General features: G+C 46.8%; 1 protein-coding gene across 1 annotated transcript in view; it reads right to left on the bottom strand.

Moving 5' to 3' along the window:
• SPTBN5 (spectrin beta, non-erythrocytic 5) overlaps positions 1-19,440 on the bottom strand; it is an 87,565-nt gene that overhangs the window by 29,415 nt on the left and 38,710 nt on the right. Inside the window, exons 29-44 of the mRNA XM_027870196.1 lie at positions 18,901-19,036; positions 18,209-18,354; positions 16,680-16,794; positions 16,226-16,336; positions 14,786-14,965; positions 12,769-12,972; positions 11,064-11,213; positions 10,395-10,499; positions 8,993-9,160; positions 8,013-8,168; positions 6,941-7,132; positions 6,138-6,233; positions 3,210-3,325; positions 2,948-3,062; positions 937-1,050; positions 92-213 (exon numbers count right to left, since the gene is read on the bottom strand). Coding sequence (XP_027725997.1) covers positions 92-213; positions 937-1,050; positions 2,948-3,062; positions 3,210-3,325; positions 6,138-6,233; positions 6,941-7,132; positions 8,013-8,168; positions 8,993-9,160; positions 10,395-10,499; positions 11,064-11,213; positions 12,769-12,972; positions 14,786-14,965; positions 16,226-16,336; positions 16,680-16,794; positions 18,209-18,354; positions 18,901-19,036 — 2,226 coding nt within the window. The remainder of the gene's footprint in view (positions 1-91; positions 214-936; positions 1,051-2,947; positions 3,063-3,209; positions 3,326-6,137; positions 6,234-6,940; positions 7,133-8,012; positions 8,169-8,992; positions 9,161-10,394; positions 10,500-11,063; positions 11,214-12,768; positions 12,973-14,785; positions 14,966-16,225; positions 16,337-16,679; positions 16,795-18,208; positions 18,355-18,900; positions 19,037-19,440) is intronic.

Here is a 19,440-nt window from a genome sequence, read left to right as displayed (position 1 = left end):
CGTGAATGAGAATGGGAAAATGCTAAGACCATGGTGGGGATGGAGACTCTGAGAAGCTGAAAGGAGAGGAAGGCTGTACAAAGATTTGTACCTCTGCTTGGCCTGGGCCTGCAGCCCCTGCCAGCTGATGTTCAGCTCCCGTTGTTTGTGGATGAGGGTCTGGGCTGCCCCGGGGCTACTCTGACACAAACGACTGACCTTCTGCTCCAGTGGCTGCAGGAAAAGGGATGGCAGAATGGTACCGTAGCCCGGGCTGGGACGCAGGAGATACCCACATATGGAATAAGGCACTAGGGCTAATTTTACATCTGGGTAGTGGGACAAGTGGAAAAAATGCTGGCTTTTGGATAAGGGTACTGTTACTTCCCAATGAGTGGTGGGCCACGCCTGTGGGGCGGGGCAGCTAGGTGGTGCAGTGGATAGAGTGCCAGGCCCAAAGTTAGGAAGACTCATCTTTGTGAGTTCAAATCTGGCTTCAGATACTTACTAGCTATATGACCCTGGACAAGTCACTTAACCCTGTTGGCCTCAGTTTCTCAAAAATGAGCTGGAGAAGGAAATAGCAAACCCCTCCAAGTATCTTTGCCAAAAAAACTACAAATGAGATCATGAAGTGTCTGACACAACTGAAAAATGACTGAACAACAACTGCTGTAGGGCACTCATTCATTCATCAATGTGCATTTATTAAGTGCCTACTATATGCCAGACATTGGGCTAAGTACTGGTGGCATCCTAAGGTCTCCTGAGATTTGTCATCTGCCCAGTATCTGCACCCTTAGGATCTCCAGGTCTTTCCATCTACCGACAGCTGAACTGTCCTATGCCTGTTGTCTTCTGAACCTCTTTTATACTCCCCATCCTGCCTGGAGTGCTACGGAGTGAAGGTAATACAATGGAGCCCATGGCATGCTTCTGACGCAGCCCCATTCGTACCTCCATCTGGGCCTGGATGACACTGATCTCCCGATCCAATTCTTCATGTTTCCTTAGTAGTCTCTCTACATCCCCCAGGTCCTTTCCATAGTCTGGGGCCTGCAGCAGAACACTCTGTGAAGGGAAAGAGAAAGTCAATCAACAAGTATTTATTGAGCATTTACTATGTACCAGGTGGCAGCTAGGTGGCACAGTGAATACAGCCTGGAATCAGGAGGACCCGAGTTCAAATATGGCCTCAGACACTAGCTGCGTAACCCTGGGCAAGTCATTTAAACTTGCTTACCTCAGTTGCCTCATCTGTAAAATGAGCTGGAGAAGGAAATGGCAAACCACTCCAGTATCTTTGTCAAGAAAATCCCAAATGAGGTCATCAAGAGTCGAACACAACTAATTGACTAAACAACAACGACAACAAATGTGCCAGGCACTGTGCTAAGCAATGGGGACACAAAGAAAGGCAAACACATGGTCCCTGTCTTTAAGGAGCTCACATTCTAATGGTGGAGACAACATACAAACACTAAGTACATACAAGACATATACAGTGTAATATGTGTAAGATAATCTGATAGAAGAAGGCACTGGCCACTGAGAGGCCTGGAAAAGGCTAGCTGCAGAAGGTGGGATTTAAGGCAATAGTCAATAGGTATTTATTAAGCACCTACTATGTACCAGTCACTATGCTAAATGCTGATGATACAAAGAAAGGCAATAGACAGTCTCCTTGTCCACAGTCTAATGAGGGAGGCAACCTGCAAGTGATTATGTAGAAATAAGATAATCCGGAGATAATCAAGGGAGGGACGGCTGGCATGAAGAAGGATCTGGATGAGATTTTAGCTGGAAATTCAAGGAAGCCAAGAGGCAGAGATGAGGAGGGAGGGTATTTCAGGCATTCCAGGATGGCCAGTAAAAACACTCAGAGACGAGAGATGGAGTAGATGGAGCATTATGTTGGAGGCCAGTGTCACCGGATCGTAGAGGATGTGGAGGAGGGGAGCGTCTAAGGAGTCTAAAAAGACTGGAAAGGTAGGAAGGATCCAAGTCATAGAGGGCCTTAAAAGTCAGAGGATTTTACATTTGATTCCAGATATAATGGAGGGACAATGGAGTTGATTGAGTAGGAGGGCCACATGATTGGATTTGTGATTTAGGAAAATCACTTTGGCAGCTTAATAAAGGATAGATTGACATGGGGAGAGACTTGAGGGAGAGAGGAACTCAGGATTCGATGTATTAACATTTATTGACCCCTCTCCCCTTTCCTCTGACACCATGGCATCTGCCTCCCAGACCCTTCCCCTGATCCCTTTCCCCAGGCCCTCTGCCTCCCCACTCCCCCTTCTTTCAGAGCCATTGGGCCTCCTGCCAAGGTTCTGAATACCACACTAGATTCTGCCTCTGAGCCTCAGGCTTCCAGTGGTCATTCCCAAGCTGCTCCATTCCAGAGCAGGTTGGCTTGGAGTCAGGAAGCCCAGTCTTGTCTTTGACACATATTGGCCATGTGACCCTGGACAAGTTGGCTCTAGCCAGCTATCTAAGATTATAGATTTCAGGGTGCCAGCCTGCATGGGTAGAGGGAATTTCCTCACCAAAATCTCCTTGTACCCATGAAATCATAGGTCTGGATAAGAAAACAAAATAAAATAAAATACCTTTGTTCCATAGGTAGCCAAGGAAGACACTGGTAGCACAGACCCTGGAGTGATCTAGAAGAGGTGGGGAGCCAAGGATGCTCTCAAGACTGAGTTTGGGGGCAGCTAGGTGGTGCAGTGGAAAGAGCACTGGCCCTGGAGTCAGGAGGACCTGAGTTCAAATCTGGCCTCAGACACATAACACTCACTAGCTGTGTAACTCTGGGCAAGTCACTTAACCCCAATTGCCCTCACCAAAAAAAAAAAAAAAAAAAAGTCGACTGAGTTTGTTACCCTTTCAGGCAGGGCCCTGCCCTCTTCTCCCCATGGTTTTTGCCTGAAATCTACAACTCTGGTCTCTATGTATCCCTTACCTTCTCTCCAATCCTTTCCATGATATTGTCCAACTCCTGGACCAGTGCATGCATCTCCAGGGCACCCTCTAGCTGTCGTTGGTATCGGAGGAGGTTGCCATGGAAATTATTCCATCTGCCAAGGTGAAGATGCAGGAGGATAGGTATTAACGGGGCTAGATTCGGTCTGGGCACAGAACTCCAACACGTCCACCTTCTGAGTTTGCTGCTGTCCTCCCACTCCCACCCTTTCTCCTTCCCGCCATCCCCGCTCAGAACTGGCCTCTCATTGAGTTGACGTCGTCGCTGGTAGGTGATCTTGACTTCTTCTGGATCTCGGCTCTTGAGCTGAAGGGACATGGCATTAATGGCCTTGATGTGGGTATCATCCACCATCTCCTGGTGTAGGGGGAGAATGAAGTTATGGACTCAGGCCCAGAGGAGAAAGCAGAGACCACTCTCTAGGGAGGATCTGTCTTTAAAAGGGTCATATTCGAGGGGCAACAGGAAGGTATAAGAGGCTGCAGGCACTGGATTTCCTCATCCTTTGGGGGATCCTCCAGTCATACAATCTTCTCAGAGTTTAGAAAAAGTGCTATTACTCGGAAAGGAGTGCTAGGTGGGTGGTAGAGGGCAGGGGCAAGAAGAATCACAGAATCAGAGATTTAGAGCTGAAAGGGACTTTTGAGGTCATTATGTTATAGCCGGGGAAAATGAGACCCAGGAGTGACTTTCCAAGATCACTGACCGGTAAGAATTCTTCTCTCTGACTCTTAAAGCCGTCACAACCCGGCCCCCACCTACCTTTCCAATCATGTTTTATATATATTACTCCCCTTCCTGTCCTCTGTGGTCTGGCAAGATTGTCTTTTGAGAGAAATGATTATTTTTCTCTTATATTAATAACCAAATTAGAATTGAAGGGGTTTTTTTTTTCCTTTCTACTTTCCTCATTCAGGTACCAGTCATTTTCTGAAGGACAGAGCTGATGATGAGATTGGCCTAATCTTCTGGGAACATTCTCCTCAATCTTGTGTGAGCCCCACTCAACTAGGAGAGCTGATTTCTGATTAAAGTGCAAAGATAAATTGAATCTAGGTGAATTCCGGCCCTAAAAGCATTAGGATCACACTCTCGAAACCCAGAACTGTTGAATAGAAATGGTCTGGGTAGAGGTGGATTCCTTTGTCCAGAGTGCTGAAGGCAACTCCAAGATTAATTTGAGACAGTGTCTTAAGATCAAGTAGCAAGAGCTAAAGACTTTTAGCCCACCTCCTCATTAATATGTTCACCCTCTCATTGATGGTTCACCAATCTGAGTTGATCTCCGCCTGTCAGGGACATCCTCTTTTCCAAAGGTACGTAAAGTATTCCACGATCTCCATCTTTGTCTTTGGTTACCGAGAGACCACTGACTATCAACTTATTGATTATTTGCTAGCCTAATTAACAGATTGATTATTCTGTCTCTTGGATTTTTCCATTCATCTCACCTTTTTACTGTTTCTTGAACGACACCCTCTTGTCCCTATACCTTTGTGCACTGGTTGTCCCTGTGTCTGGAAGGCACCCCCTTCTCACTTTCCATTTTAGAATCCCTCGTTTCCTTCAAAACTCAGCTCCATAGCCACCCCCGCCCCAGCTACTGGTGCCATCCCCTCTCTCTCTCCAAATTTACCTTGGATTCCCTTGGTATATTCTCATATACATCCATACTGTCCATTCTGATAGAATGGAAGCTCCTTATGGGCAGGCTCTGTTTTGGTTCCATCTTTGAATCCATCCCTAGCATCTGGTACCACGTCTGACACATGAGAGGTGTCTAATAAATGCATGAAGCAGCAGAACTGGGTTTTTAACCCAAGGCCCTCCAACCCCAGAACCTCAGGACCACATTGCTCCGACCACTGGAAAGCTCACATCCTATCTGCAAACACATAAATTAGCCAAACCTATTCCCAGAAGAGCTTGTAATAAAAAAGGATCTTTTTAAAGGCAGCGAGGGGGAGGTAAGATAGCTATGGGGATATAAGAAAGCGCAATTTTGTGACTGACTGGTGTATAAAATGGAGATGGAGTTGAATAAGTAAAAAGCAAGAGAGAGCATGGGAAGAAAAAAGGCTTTCAGAGTTAGCTCAGGCTATCCAGCCCTAGGGATTTCTTCTGATCATAGGGTCAGAAAAACAGATCCAGAGCTGGAAGGGACCTCAAACGCCACTTAATCTCACCCTCTCATTTTACAAATGAAGAAACTGAGGCATAGGTTAGTTAAGTGACTTGTCCAAGGTCACACAGGTAGTGTCAGAGGTGAGATATGAACTCAGGGCCTCCAATTCTCAAGTCCACATTCTTTAACCTCCAGGAATCTGATCAGTTTCCATGTTGGGGATTAAGGTTGGTCTAATTAAGTGGTCCTCTACATCAGAGGTGCTGACCCAGAATCAAATTAAAATACAACTGGGAAATATTTTACAAAATAAAAATACAGAGAATATAGATAATGTTAAAATGTGGCTTTCTAAGTTGATTTGTGCCAAGGTAGGTAAGGTTTAAGTGGCCCCATTTCTATTATTATTTTTTTTTTTTTTTGGAGGCAATCAGGATTAAGTGACTTGCCCAGGGTCACACAGCTAGCAAGTGTCTGAGGCTTGATTTGAAGTGGCCCCATTTCTATTTGAGTTTAATACCACTACTGTACATAGTATGATTACGTGAAGCTTCCATACCAGAAATAACCTTCCTACCCAGCTGTCACAATTCCTGTAATTTTACCATTAGATACTCATTCATTTGCATTAACTATCCCTCTCTTAAATCTTCTTTTAGAATGCAAATATCACAGAATGGGTTAAGTAATAAGTCATTGCTATCTGTTTGGAAATACCTTAATTAGATTAATTTTCTTGACAGCTAGAGAAGGGGGGGGAAGGGGAGGAAGGAGGCAGGGGAAGGGATAAGAGATGTATTGGAAAAAAAAAATGGAGGGAAAGGCCATAGAAAGAAAAGATTGGAAAACTCAGATGATTTTGGTTGGATTCACATTTTCCCCTTGGGTCAGCTACGTTTAGAATGTAGGTGTTTCAGTTTAGGGGAAGAGAGGAGTATGCTTCCAGGTCTAAGATACAGAAGGTGCTATACACAGGTATCTGATCCATAAGTACCTTACACTCCCTACCTACCCGACACCCCTTATAACTCTTGCGCCTCTTACCCATAAGGCAGTGCCTCGGAATTCACCCAGCCGTCTGCTGAGCTGTAGACAATGTTCATAATCTCTGCCCAAGTCTCCAACATTCACCATCACTTCCTGGGAGGAAAAAGGAGGTTATATGCCTGGCACATAGATGATTTTTCATTCATTCATATTTATTCATTAATACTATAAGCTGACCAGTAGGTTGCTGATCTACTTTGGCAGAGGGAATTTCCACAAAGGGAGTTTCCCTGCAATGGCACAATCACAGGTCTAGATCAAATTATATATGAATGTGTGTGTGTGTGTGTGTGTATATACACATACACGCATATATATACATAAATACCTCTATATAGATATTCTTATATAAATATAATATTTATGTATGTATATATAGATATATCTATAGTTATATAAAAATATAATAGTGTTGTATAAAATACAACATACAGATATATAATATATCTGTATATGCATATATCAAAATTGATATACTTACAGATATATAAGTATATAATATAATGCTGATATATAATATATTTTATGTGGGTATGTATATATCTATGGATATATTTATAGATATAAAAGATATCCTATAATAATGATATCATATATGATATACAAATATAGGGTATATTTTTATTTGTCAATATCTATATAGAAATTTATGTAGATATAGAAAATATATAAGGTAGTAACAATGATATAATATAGAATATATTTGTATATGCATGTATCTTTAGGTGTATATATGCATATGTGTGTGTATATACATATATAATACATAGATATATAAGTGTGTCTGAAATCATTCCTACCTTCTCCCTGATCCAGGCTTCTACTTGGTCCACCCGCTGTAGAAACTCTAAGAAATCCCGTTTGTCCTCCAGGCCCCTGCCCCTGGCAACCACGGCCTGTCTCAGCTTGTGCCAGTGATCCAGAAGCCTCTGATGTTTCTCCAGAATCTCTCTGGCCTGAGGATGGCTCTGGGCCAGGAGAGCTTCTCCCTTCTGCAATGAAGGCAGGCACCAGGATATTTCGTCTTCTTGGTCTCTCGTCCCTAAAGTATTGCTTCCCTCAAGTGGGACCCAACTTCCCCTTTCTCTGTCCCAGAGACCACCCCCAACCTTCCTGATAATGCCATTTCCCCTCCCTCTTCCTGACTGGACACTGAGTACCCTCTCCCATCCTCTACCCCCCTGGAGGGAGTCCAGAATTCCCTCTCCCCTCCAACCCCAAGGTCCACTTCCCACCCTTCCCGGTAGCTGCCCTCTCAGGCGCCCCAGAGCTTTCTGTTTATCCTACAAGTGAACTCTCCTAAAGGCAGGGTGTGCTGGAACCAGTTCATATAGGCTCTCAAGAGCCAACTGTTAAATGTGCAGTGTGAGCATTTACACTCCAGAAATCAGCACATGCTCCAAATTAGGGCTCCCTGTTCTTGTTTTGTTGATTGTCTAGACTTTGGAAAATGACAGAAAAATGTCAATAATGCAGATTAAACTTAAAAGGCTGTTGTAGGCACATTTTTCTCTTTAGAGAGTAGGTTGTTAAGCATTAACCATCACAATGCTGCTTAGACAGCTAGGTGGCTCAACAGATGGAGCACTGGGCTTGGAATTGAGAAGACTCATCTTCCTGAGTTCGAATCTGGCCTCAGACACTTACTAGCTGCGTGACCCTGGGCAAGTCATTTAATGCTGTTTGCCTCAGTTTCCTCATCTGTAAAATGAGCTGGAGAAGGAAATGGCAAACCAGTCTAGTATCTTTGCCAAGAAAACCTCAGATGAGGTCATGACATGACTGAAATGACTCAACAACAACAAAAGCGGCTTGAATGTATTGTCTTCACCAATTCGAGTGTGAAGTTCCTTGAGAGCCATTTGCTGTTACCTTGGTGACTTGGGTTATAACCTCCTCATGGGCCTGGACCTCAGCCTCGAAGACCTGGTGTTTCTGTAAGCACTTCAGCTTGTCCTTCAGGTCACCAGAACCCCATGGGCTAGGTTCCTCCAACCGCTGAGCTCTCTCCTGGATCCAGTCCTCTGCCTGGACACACCAGGCGCAGGGTAGGAGTAGGGTTAGTTAACTTAACCTTTATCATTCCCTGGGCCCAGAGCCTAGCTGCACATTCCCAGGTCTGCATGCCACTCCCAGTGAACATTATATGGGACAGCCTATCATTTCCTAGGCTTATACAGATTCTATACAAATCATTCCCTGGATGCAGATCAAGTATATTGGTTGTTGAAATTAGGAGCCTTTCCTAACTCCTGCCCCACCCAGGACCTTCCCCACTCCCTCCCCCTGCCCCTGCACTGCCCTCTTCCCTTTTAATCTTCCATTTACACCATATGTATATATGTGTGCATATATAAATATATATGTATATATATCTTGAATGTATATAGTTATTTTAGGTTGTCTTTCTCATTAGAATATGAGTTCCTTGAGGGCAGGAACAATACTTTTCACTGCTCTTTGTATCCCCAGCTCTTCACACAGCCTAGCACATGTTAAGCACTTTCTAAGGTTTTGTTGAATAACGAATTAGAATTCTGATGTGTGCCCAGGTTGATACCTGTAAGGTTCCAGGGTAGGGCAGTTCCCCTGGTATGTTAAACAGGTATTAGTAGCAAACCAGGCAGAAGTTCCTTAGAGGCTCCGCTAATGCTTGCTGTCATTGAACAAGAGGGTCAGAGGGGAGGTGACACAGAGGGAGCCGCGTAACTCTCAAGGTAAGGTCTTAGGGGTTCTGGAGTTGGCTGGGGGCTCCTTTTGGATGTTCAGAGCCCCCAGCCTTTTGGAGCCTGCTTTGCTCTGTTCAGTTGTCCCATCCATGACTGTCCTGCTGGTCCAGCCCTGGTTCTGACCTCAGCCACGTCCCTGGTGAAACTCGCCAGCAACAGGGTGGTACGCAGGGCTTCCCCGTGGTTATGGGCCTGCTCCTTTACTCGCCTTCGTCGCTCCCGCACCAGATTCAGTAATTCATGCACCCTGGCTCCCTTGAGATGCTTCACCTGCTCCTGTAGGGCTGCCTCCTGTGGGAGGGGAGAAGGTGCTTGCTGCTTGTATCACCCCTCCAGGCTAAGAGTCTTGCTGCACATCCCTAGTTCTGCATGCCACCTCCCCATTCCAAGCTTATTGGGGACAGAAAGCAGACCAGGTAAAATAGCAATGAACCTACCATCAGAGCTCTACCCCTAATCCCTGAAAGGCTGGGGGATACAAAACAGCCTTTCATCCCTTCTAGAGCCGACCCATCCCAAGGTACTTCAGACCAGGAATAATGATGACAATAACAATAATAACAACTACCATTTATATAGCATTTTAAGCTTTACAAGCCACTTTACATATATTATGTCATTTGATAATCACAACAACCCTTTGAGGTAAGTGCTATTATCATCATCCTCATTTTACAGAAAAAGAAACTGAAACTGAGAGAAGTTAAGTGATTTGACCAGGGTTGCAAGGCAGAGAGTTTAAAAGCCTTGCCAAACATCACCCAGTTAGGAAGTGTCTAAGGCAGAATTTGAACTCAGGTCTTCCTGACTCCAGGTCCAGTGCCCTATCCACAATACCAACCACTCACATTTCTATAGCACTCAAAGAAAACACAACATTTTTTTTTACAATACCCTGTGAAGTTAGGTAGTACAGTATTATACTCCCCATTTATAGATGAGGAAACTGAGACTCAGAGAGGTAAAAGTCAGTTTTCCAGGGCCACAGCTAATATTTGTCAAAGCCAGTATTTAAAAATTAATTTCTTCCTGTCTCTGAACCCAGTACTTTTTTTTTTTTTTGTTCAAATATACTATATTGTCCATGCTGGACTGAGCAATCTCTCCAGGGATAGCCAGGAGATAACATGGCATGGTGGACAAAATGTTGTACCTGGATTTTAGATGCCCTGGGTTCAGATCTTGCCGCAGAGACTTCCTAGCTGTGTGATGTTTGTCAGAGCTCTTGAGCTGTCTGTGCCTTAGCTCTCTCACCTATCAAATGAGGATTGACTAAGGAGCTTCAAAGGTACCTGACAAATCTAAAATTATGATCTGGGGATCCCAAATTCATCTCCAGGGTGTTGGAAGAGGCCACTATTCAGCCTCTCTGCATTTACTTTATGTTGGTCCCTCACCTACCCTGTCTACTTGACTCTAACATCTTGACTCATTCCTCCCATTTCTGGACTTCTACGCACTCCTCCATGCCTGACTCCAGACAGAGACTAACCAGAACATCCCCGCTGCCCTCTGATCCCATCACCTTCTCATCCTGGGTGGCCAGAATCTTCTGGAAAGCTTCATGCTTCCGGATCAGCCTCTCCAGGCCCTCCACTGAGCTTTCCAAGGTACTGGTTTTCAGATAGACCTAGACCAACCCATGACGAGGGCCAAAGAGAATGAAGAGCCAACTTGCTTTGAACATAAAGCAGATGGATGAGTGTATGTGTTACTCAACCTCCCACGGCCTCGGTTTCCTTATATGCAAAAGAAGGGGTTGGGCCAGCTGACCTCTGAGGTCTCATAAAGCCCTAAATCTGTGACCTCATGACTCAGTCCAGGCTTCAGCTGGGGAAGGAATCAGAGAGTGTCCACCCTGGCTTTTAGCCACATTGAAGGGTGCAATTTTCTTCTCATTTTCCCACAATACTTTGTTCACCATAATCTATCCCTTTTCATACTTATTTATGTATATATCTTATGCAGACTCCTGGAGGGTTGGGACTATGACATTTTTCATCCGCTTATTTGCTGAATTGGATCAAGTCTGCACACTTTCTGCTTCTAAAACAGGGGTTCGGGTGAAAAAGACTAAAAATGAGTGTGTGTGCATGTGCATGTGAGTGTGTGTGTGTACATGAGTATGTATGTGAGGAAAGGGAGGGAGGGGGAATTGATAGGGGAAAAGACAATGGAGAACACAGGGAACTACCTCTTGGGCAGTGAGGATCTTCGTGAAGTGGTCACAGTCTCTGCTGAAGAGCTGTCCAAGGTGCACGGTCATCAGCTGCTCCTGCTTCCCTTCCCAAGCCTGGAACACCTTCAGCCGCTCTTCCCGGAGGGCTCCTAGCCTCTCCTGGATCTGGAGCACACAGAGGTGGGGTAGTCTGAGAAAGGTGATGTTGGGGGTGGGTGGGCAGAATCACTAGTGAAGACTAGGAACAGGAGCCTCAGACTGGGAGGTGGGCAGTCAGGGTTCAAGGGCTGGTTCTGCTATCGATGGTATGATCTTGGCCAAGTTACTTGACTTCTCAAGGCCTCAGTTTCCTCATCTGCAGAAGGAGGCTAGACTAGAGAATCTATAACACAGGATTAATTAACCTTTTCTGTGTCGTGGACCTCTTTTGGGTAGGCTGGTGAAGCTTATGGATCTTTTCTCAGAATGATGTTTTTAAATGCATAAAATAAAATACTTAAGATTACAAAAGAAACCAATTATATGGAAATAAAAGTAGCAGAATATATATGTGCATACATGCATGTGTTAATATACATATGTATATATAACATGTGTATGATTCTATATACAACACATGCATGTATACTATGTATATACAATGTATGTGCATCTGTTGATGTGTACATTGTACACACACATGCAGTCATCCCTTCCACATCATGACTTTTCCCACCACGGGTTTTGATATATATCGTAGATCAGCGTAAGAAATTAAATGGGAATTTTTTGGGAGTTTTGCAGAAGCTGTTGATGACACGAGAAGGCCAGCAGATGACATAGAACCTATGACCAAATACTTAATTTTACAATATACCAAATTTTACAATAAGGTACTGTAAATACCCCATAAAAAAAAGAAAAAAAATTCAAACTTCTTCTCTGGTATGAAGGGAGGGCCAAAATATTTTATGGGGATTTTTCCAGATTGCAGGGGCACTGTGCCCCTATTCCCCCTCCCCCATGATGTGGAAGGGATAACTGTATATGTATATATCTGTTGAGTATATACATGTACGTGCATTCAACAGATCTCAGGTTAAGAAGGCCTCTTTCCAACTCTAGTGTGTGATGATTCTTGTTTTTGTTTTGTTTTGTTTCTTTGGCTAGGCAATGGGGTTAAGTGACTTGACCAGGGTCACACAGCTAGTAAGAATTACGTATTTGAGACTGGATTTGAACTCAGGTTCTCCTGAATCCAGGGCTGGTGCTCTACACACTGCACCACCTAGCTGCCCCTTTGATGATCCTTGAGACTCAATGTGTAACCCCTGCCTTATCTCCACCTTCAAATCTCTCTTGTTTCTTCCCCTCTCCCCTCCTGCAGTACAATACAATGGAAATGATACCATTCTGGAGTCAGAGGGCCTGGGTTCAAATCCCATATCTCTCATTAACTACCTTGTTACCCTGGACAAGGTAATTAAGCTCCCTGGACCCCAATTTCCTCATCTATAAAATATGAGGAGATTCAGGCCAGCTGCCCCCACCCAGCTTTAGCTCTTATATGTATCAGGGCAAACCCCTTCTGTGTTCCTAGGTCTCGACCAGGATGTCATCAGAGTAGTGGAGGGCAAGAATAAGATGATAATAAGATAATAAGGCAAGAAAGGGGTGAATGGGGCAGGGAAGAGAACACATCCACACCGAGGCCTTGGGGAGACCTGGAGTGAAAAGCTACCTCTTCAGTAGGGGCTCCCTCCTCCAGGAGCAGCCCCTGGCCCAGCTGTACCGCCTGCTGGTACACCTCCTCCCGGGCCTCCAGCTTGGCCCGGACGTCTTGGTGCTCACTAAGCTGCAAGTGGCTGCTGCTGGCATCCCGGGAGGTCTCCTTTGCCTGCAGCTCCCTCTGAACTCCAGTCGCCCAGGATGAATACTGTTGTACCTGGGCCCCCCAGAGAGAACAGAGAGGGAGTCAGGTATGAGCAGGAATGCAGAGAACCAGTTCTCACACAAGCAGAACTCTGGAGTGCTACCCCGGAGAACCTACCAAGGTACATGTATGTACAGATGTCAGAGCTAGTTTGGAGGCTCCCATACCTGAATCCCAGACCTTAGGAATCATTCCATCCAACCACCTTCTCTTACAAATGTGGAAACTGAGGCCCAGAGAGGTTAAGTTACTTGCCCAAGGTCATACAGATAGGGAGCAGAGTCTGGATTTGAACTCAGGTCCTGTGACTTCAAGTACAGCATTCTTTCCACTGTACCATGCTGCCTCACATCACTCCTTTCAGATACCAACTGGTTCAGATGCCCCCTGGTTCTCCAGATGTGGGCAGCTCAGAGCCTGTGGTGTGAGGCTGAGGGGGCTCTCCAGAACCTGGCCTTCCTGTCTATAGTCAGCCTTATTATCTGCTACTTTCCAGCATTAAATTCTCACTGTTCTCCAGCCAGCTCACTTTCATCACCGTCCCTCAAACAAGGTGTGCTTATTACCTCCTCGTCTTTTCCTGTGCTTTCTTCCCCCCTCTTTGAACATCCTCTCCTTTCTCTTCTACCTGCCTGAATCTTACTCTTCCTTCATGACTCCACTTAAGTCCTGCTTCCTGCCTGAAGCCTTCCCTGACTACTCATGGAAGCCTTCTCTGCTTCTCTTCTCTGAACTCCACAGTACTCATAGTCTGTACCCCCCAACTAAGAATGTATTGTCTGACAATATTAGCTATTGTTTCAAGTATGTTATTCCTACCTTCTTGAGGGCAGGGACCATGTCTTACCACTGGGTGCATCTATCGCTGCACCCAGTCTAGTGCCAAACATGGTAAGAACTTAATGACTGGGTCACATCTGTAGGACATAAGAGGACAGTAACTTGTCCACCACTTTTGGGTCCCTTGGGCTGTACTTAGCCTCGACACCAGCTGGCTCCCTAGATGAGCTCCTCTTAGCTTACCTTCTCACAGATCTTGCTTTCCGTATTGTACTTACTTGTCTGGCTGTCCATAAGTATTCTAAGACTGGCCCTGTATACATCTCACATCTACATTCCCTTTTGTGCTCTGTATACAATACCCTCAGTTCCATTTGAAAAATAGTATGGTGTCATAGACAGAGAGTCAGCCTCAGAATTGAGAAGACCTGGATTTAAGTCCTGCTTCTGACACATACTGGCCGTAGGACCCTGGGCAAGTCCCTTACTTCTCAGTGCCCCAGGAACCTCTCCAAGGTGCTATGTTGTCGATCAGCACTGGAAGAGGGAGCGTCTTCACCTGGAGTTCCTATATCAATTAAATCATAGGTCTGGTCCAAAACAAGTATCTACCAGGGGTGGGGAACCTGCAGCCTCGAGGCCACATGTGGCCCTCTAGGTCCCCAAGAGTGGCCCTTTGACTGAATCAAACTTCACAGAACAAATCAGGGATTTTGGGATTTGTTCTGTGAAGTTTGGATTCAATCAATTGAGGACCTTGAGGGCCACATGTGGCCTTGAGGTCTCAGGTTTCCTACCCCAATAGGTACTGGGACTGCAAAGTTAAAATACAAAATAGCCCCTGCCCTCAAGGAGCTTACACTCTGTACTCCATCCCTCCAAGTCCAAACCGGGTCTAGTCCAAAACAAGTACGTAAGGTGCAAGGTGCTGGGGATGCAAAGTTAAAAAAAAAAATTGCCCCTGCCCTCAATGAGCTTACATTCCATACCCCACCCCTCCAAGTCCCAATGTATTTTCTTCCAAGGCACTCTAGGGGTTTCTCACCACAGTATGGAAGGCTGCGAGCAAGGAGGCCCGCTCCAGCTCTCCCCTACGCCTTTCCACCAGCAGCCTCAGTGACTCCCAGCTCTGCACCACAGCTTCCTGCTGGCTCTGCAGGGCCTCTGCCCGAGCTCCTGAGCACAGCTTCTGCGTCTCATCAGCTGCATCCAATAGCTCCTGCAGCTGAGGAAGGGCAGGGGTCAGGCAAGCAGGGAAGGGGTCAGCTCTCTGGAGAAGTAGGAGGCTGGGGGCCCAGCGGGCACATGGAAGCAAAGGGGACCCAGTCCCCCTAGAGACACCCCTCCTAGCCCACTCACCTCAGGTCACCAACTTTAGGGAGAAAAAAAACTTCCCTGAAAGGAAAAAGAAGCAGCAGCCATGCCCTATCCAAGGGAAGAAAGAACCCATTGCTGCACCTAGGGGGTGCATGAGATCATAGCTATAGAAAGGGAAAAGATCAGTCCTCGAATTCATCTCCAGACCACACTCCTGGCTCTCTGAGACTTTCTTCTTTTTCTTTTCTTTTCTTTTTTATTATTATTATTTTTTTTTCTGGTGAGTCAATTGGGGTTAAGTGACTTGCCCAGAGTCACACAGCTAGTGCAATGTGTCTAAGGCCGGATTTGAACTCAGGTCCTCCTGACTCCAGGGCCGAGACTTTTTTCTATAATGCCCCAGAGGCCTCTTTACCCTGGTCCCTCCACTCCTGGACTTCACACATTGGAACTACCTTTGCTTCTGCAGTTAGAACCCTCTGATTGGCTGGTTCCTTCCAGAACCTCCATTTTCAGGAGAATGCCCAGTCCTGTTTTTATGCCTCTCCAGGCTATACTAGTGACTTTCTCTACAATGACCCCTTTCAAGCTACTTTCATCTCTTTTACTTTCTTCCCTCCTCTCCTCTCCCTTCCCCTTTCCAGCTTTCTAAGCAACTCGAGGTGAGAAAGAAAAGTCATTCTTTCTGCTTGTATCTGTATTCCCAGTACATAACATAGTGCCTGGCACACAGTAAGTGCTTAATAAATGCTTGCTGACTTGACCTGCTTTGACATAAGCATAGCTCAGTGTACAACCCCACCCAGGTCCACATTCACACTTACCAGAACTACTCTAGGGAATCCCCCAAATTCACAGAATCATAGATCTAGTTAGTGCTGGAACCTTAGAAGTTGATCTAGTCCAACCATACCATCTCGTTTTGACAGGGAAACTGAGGTTCAGGGAGGTAAAGTGATTTGCCCAGGGTCACACAGCTAGAAAGTGGCAGAGGTGGGATCTGAACCCTGTGTTTCCTAGCTCTGGGTCCAACATTTGATCCACCACGTCATGCTGCCTCTCTAAGTTCTGAGGGCGTCTGGGGAATTGGAAGGCCCAGAAGGGGCCGGTGTTCTTGGGCATAGGCCTGAGGGGTGCTATGCAGAAGCAACAGCAGCAGCTGACTTACTTGCTGCTCAGTGCCCGAGAGCTCATGTTCCAGCTCCTCATGCCGCCGGAGCTGAGCCTGGGCCCCATGCCTATCCCATGCCACGGCATCAGGTAGACTTGTGGCTTTCTCCTGGGAAGAAAGAATTGTCTTAGTAATTATAACAAACATTTCTATAGTTCTTTAGTGTTTGCAAGGCGCTTTACACATATGAGCTCATTTGATCCTAACAATAACCCTGGGAGGTACGTGTTATTATGCCCATTTTACAGATGAGGAAACTGAGGCAGAGAGAAATTAAATGACTTGCCCAGGGTTATACAGCTAGCAAAGGAGGTAAGATTTGAATTTAGGCGTTCTTGACTCTATTGCCACCTGTGTTAGGTGCCACCTGTCTTAGGGAAGAGGTACAAAGAGTGGGGGCAGGGAGGAGAAGGGCCTCTACTCCAAGAAGAAACCCCTCCTCGGATCATACCTGTACGTGGGCGAGGGCATCGGTGAGGTCCTGGTGAATCTTGAGCACTGTCTCTGCATCCCTGAGTGACTGGCCCCGTGCCTGGGTCAGCCCCCACAGCTCTGCCCAGGCGCTCCTGTCATGGGGACACAAGGATTGGGTAACCATCCTCATGACTCACTGATCCCCACCTTGGACCCTAGTCTAATCCAGCTTGCCTTCCTTCTGAGCCTCATCAAAACTTGCCCCAAACCCTTACGCTGGTCCTGGAGTCGGGACGCCTGATTTCGAATCCTAGCTAGGCGACCTTAGCCTCAGTTTGCTCATCTGTAAAACGAAGGGCAGCTACGTGGTGCAGCAGACAGAGTGCTGAGCCTGGAATCAGGAAGATCCGAGTTCAAATCTAGCCTCAGACCCTTACTAGCTGTGTGACCCTGGGCAAGTCACTTAACCCCATTTGCCTTAATTTCCTCATCTGCAAAATGAGCCAGAGAAAGAAAGGGCAAACAGCTCCAGGTCCCTCCCAGCCCTGGATTTTCCATCATCACCGCTCCTCATCCCACTGCCCTCCTCTCCTCTCTTCTCCTCTGTTCCAAGCCTTCCACGATGGCAACTGTCTCTTGAGTTCAGAGGAGCATTCATTTAGAGCCAAAAGGAAACGTAGACATCATCTGGTCCAAACCTGTCATTTCGCAGATGAGGAAGCTGAAGCCCAGAGAGGTTAAGTGATTTGCCCGTGGTCACGCAGAATTTGAACTCGGGTTACAGGACTCCAAATCAAGCACCCTTCGCACTGTCTCATAACACTCGACAGCCGCTTGCTATGAAAGTATTCCTATGGTTGCCCTGAATACGCTTTATCAGATCTTTTTTTATATGTGTTTTTCACAGTCTGCCAATTAGATCGTCAACTTCTATTTTGAAAATCAGATCGTAGCTCTGAAGCTGGAAGGCACCCCAGAGGCCATGCCATCTAGTCCAAGCACGCCGTTTTACAGGTAAGAAAACCGAGGCCCAGGATGCCTAGCCATCTCTACCCAGCTAGCAATCATCAGAGGCATGATCTGAACCCGGCTCCCCCGATTCCAGCGTCACTTTCCACTACACCGATTTCTTGGATCGCTTTCATTGCCTCTAGCATAGTGTTACGTGCACTGGAGAAGGAAATGGCAAACCGCCTCAGCATCATTGTCATAGGGGGGTTACGCGAAGTAGGAGATGTCTGAAATCTGGACGGCATAGCAAAGTGTGTGTGCAGAGTCAAGCAGACCCGCTTTCTTTCTCCAGACCGCGTCTCTGAATCCTGAGGCTCCTAAGCTCCCCGCCGCACTAGCCGTAACACCGTCCCCGTGGGTGACAGCCCTCAGCTCAGGTGGGACAGCCTCACGGTGCCTCTCTTCTCCCCAGCCCATTGGGCAGCCAGTGGTGACGGCTGGCGCTAGGAGCGTTGCCAACGCTCTGGGCCCACTCTCTCACCAGCTGTAAGGACTGCCCCGGCCCAGTGCCTGCGGATCTGCCTGTTTCTCCGCCCCGGCCAGCTGGCTACTCACTGTAGTTCCTGCTGCCTCTGGCGGATCTCTGGGGTGGCACCGTGCCGGCCCTCCAGCAGGGTCTCTGCTAGCTGTTGGCAGGATGCCACTTGCCTTCCACCTGTCTCTACCCGGTGCTGAAACAGCTCATACTTGGCCCGGAGGTGCTGAGGTGGGAAGGACAGGTGGAGAGAGAAGGTTACCTTCCGTTCATGGGGTCAGCGATTTAGAGCTGGGAGGCATCTTAAAGGACACTAAGTCTAACCCCTTCATTTTACAAATGAGGAAATAGACCATGCTATTTGTGCATACCACTGTGCCACACTGTCCTCCTTAAATGCATCCTCAGGCCCCAGGTTGGGAAGTCGGCATAGCCCATACAGCCTCTCAGCATCCTTAGACGAGTACACTTAAGTGGGAGGCCACGGTGCCAGAGGGTAGGAAACCAAAGACTAGAGAGCAGGGGGCCTCCCCGTTCCATGTGGGGTTGGGAAGTCTAGCCAAGGGATGGGGCTCCCGCAAAGCTGGCTGATTTCCTATCTTTTCTCTGCCCTGATTACTGGGCTCCAGCCTCTCCATAAAGGACACGGCCAGTCTTTCTCCACAAAGAGCTGGGGACCACCAGCCTTCCGGGGCATCCCTGCTCTCACACTCTCCAAGGCGTTTCCCTTCCCCTGTTACCACCTGACCTTGGGCACTCCCCTTCTCCTCACCAGCACATGTGTGTAGTCTTCTCCTGGCTCTTCCTCACCACTGGCCACCTGCTTCTGCCTGGCCAGCCAGCCCTGTAGCTCCTCAGCCTCCTGGATGAACTCATGCAGCCTCAGCTCCTCCTCCAGTCGACGACCTCTGTGGTCACAACCCCCCGCCCCATCAGAGGTCAGCCCCATAGTGGCCAACCGGTCTTAGCCAGGGAGGGTGATGGGATAGACTCCACTTGTCTCATTCATAACTACATGGCTGGATGAGATATGGGCACATAAAAGGAGCTTATGTGCGCGCATGTGTGTGTGTGTGTGTGTGTGTGTGTGTGTATGAGTGCAGATGAATTGTATATCATAGCATAATAGATTTAGCAACAATAATAACAATAGCTAGTATTTATATAATTATTTAGGGGGAGGAGGCAATTGGGGTTAAGTGTCTTAAGAGCCCAGGGTCACACAGCTAGTAAGCATCTGCAGCCAGATTTGAATTCAGGTCCTTTTGACTCCAGGGTTAGTGTGTGTGTGTGTGTGTGTGTGTGTGTGTGT

Source organism: Vombatus ursinus, unplaced genomic scaffold (assembly GCF_900497805.2).
Source record: "Vombatus ursinus unplaced genomic scaffold, bare-nosed wombat genome assembly UNPS02014794.1, whole genome shotgun sequence".
NCBI classification, from domain to species: Eukaryota; Metazoa; Chordata; class Mammalia; order Diprotodontia; family Vombatidae; genus Vombatus; species Vombatus ursinus.
Note: the sequence above shows the minus strand (reverse complement) of the source record. Positions and strands in the feature narration are given on the sequence as shown.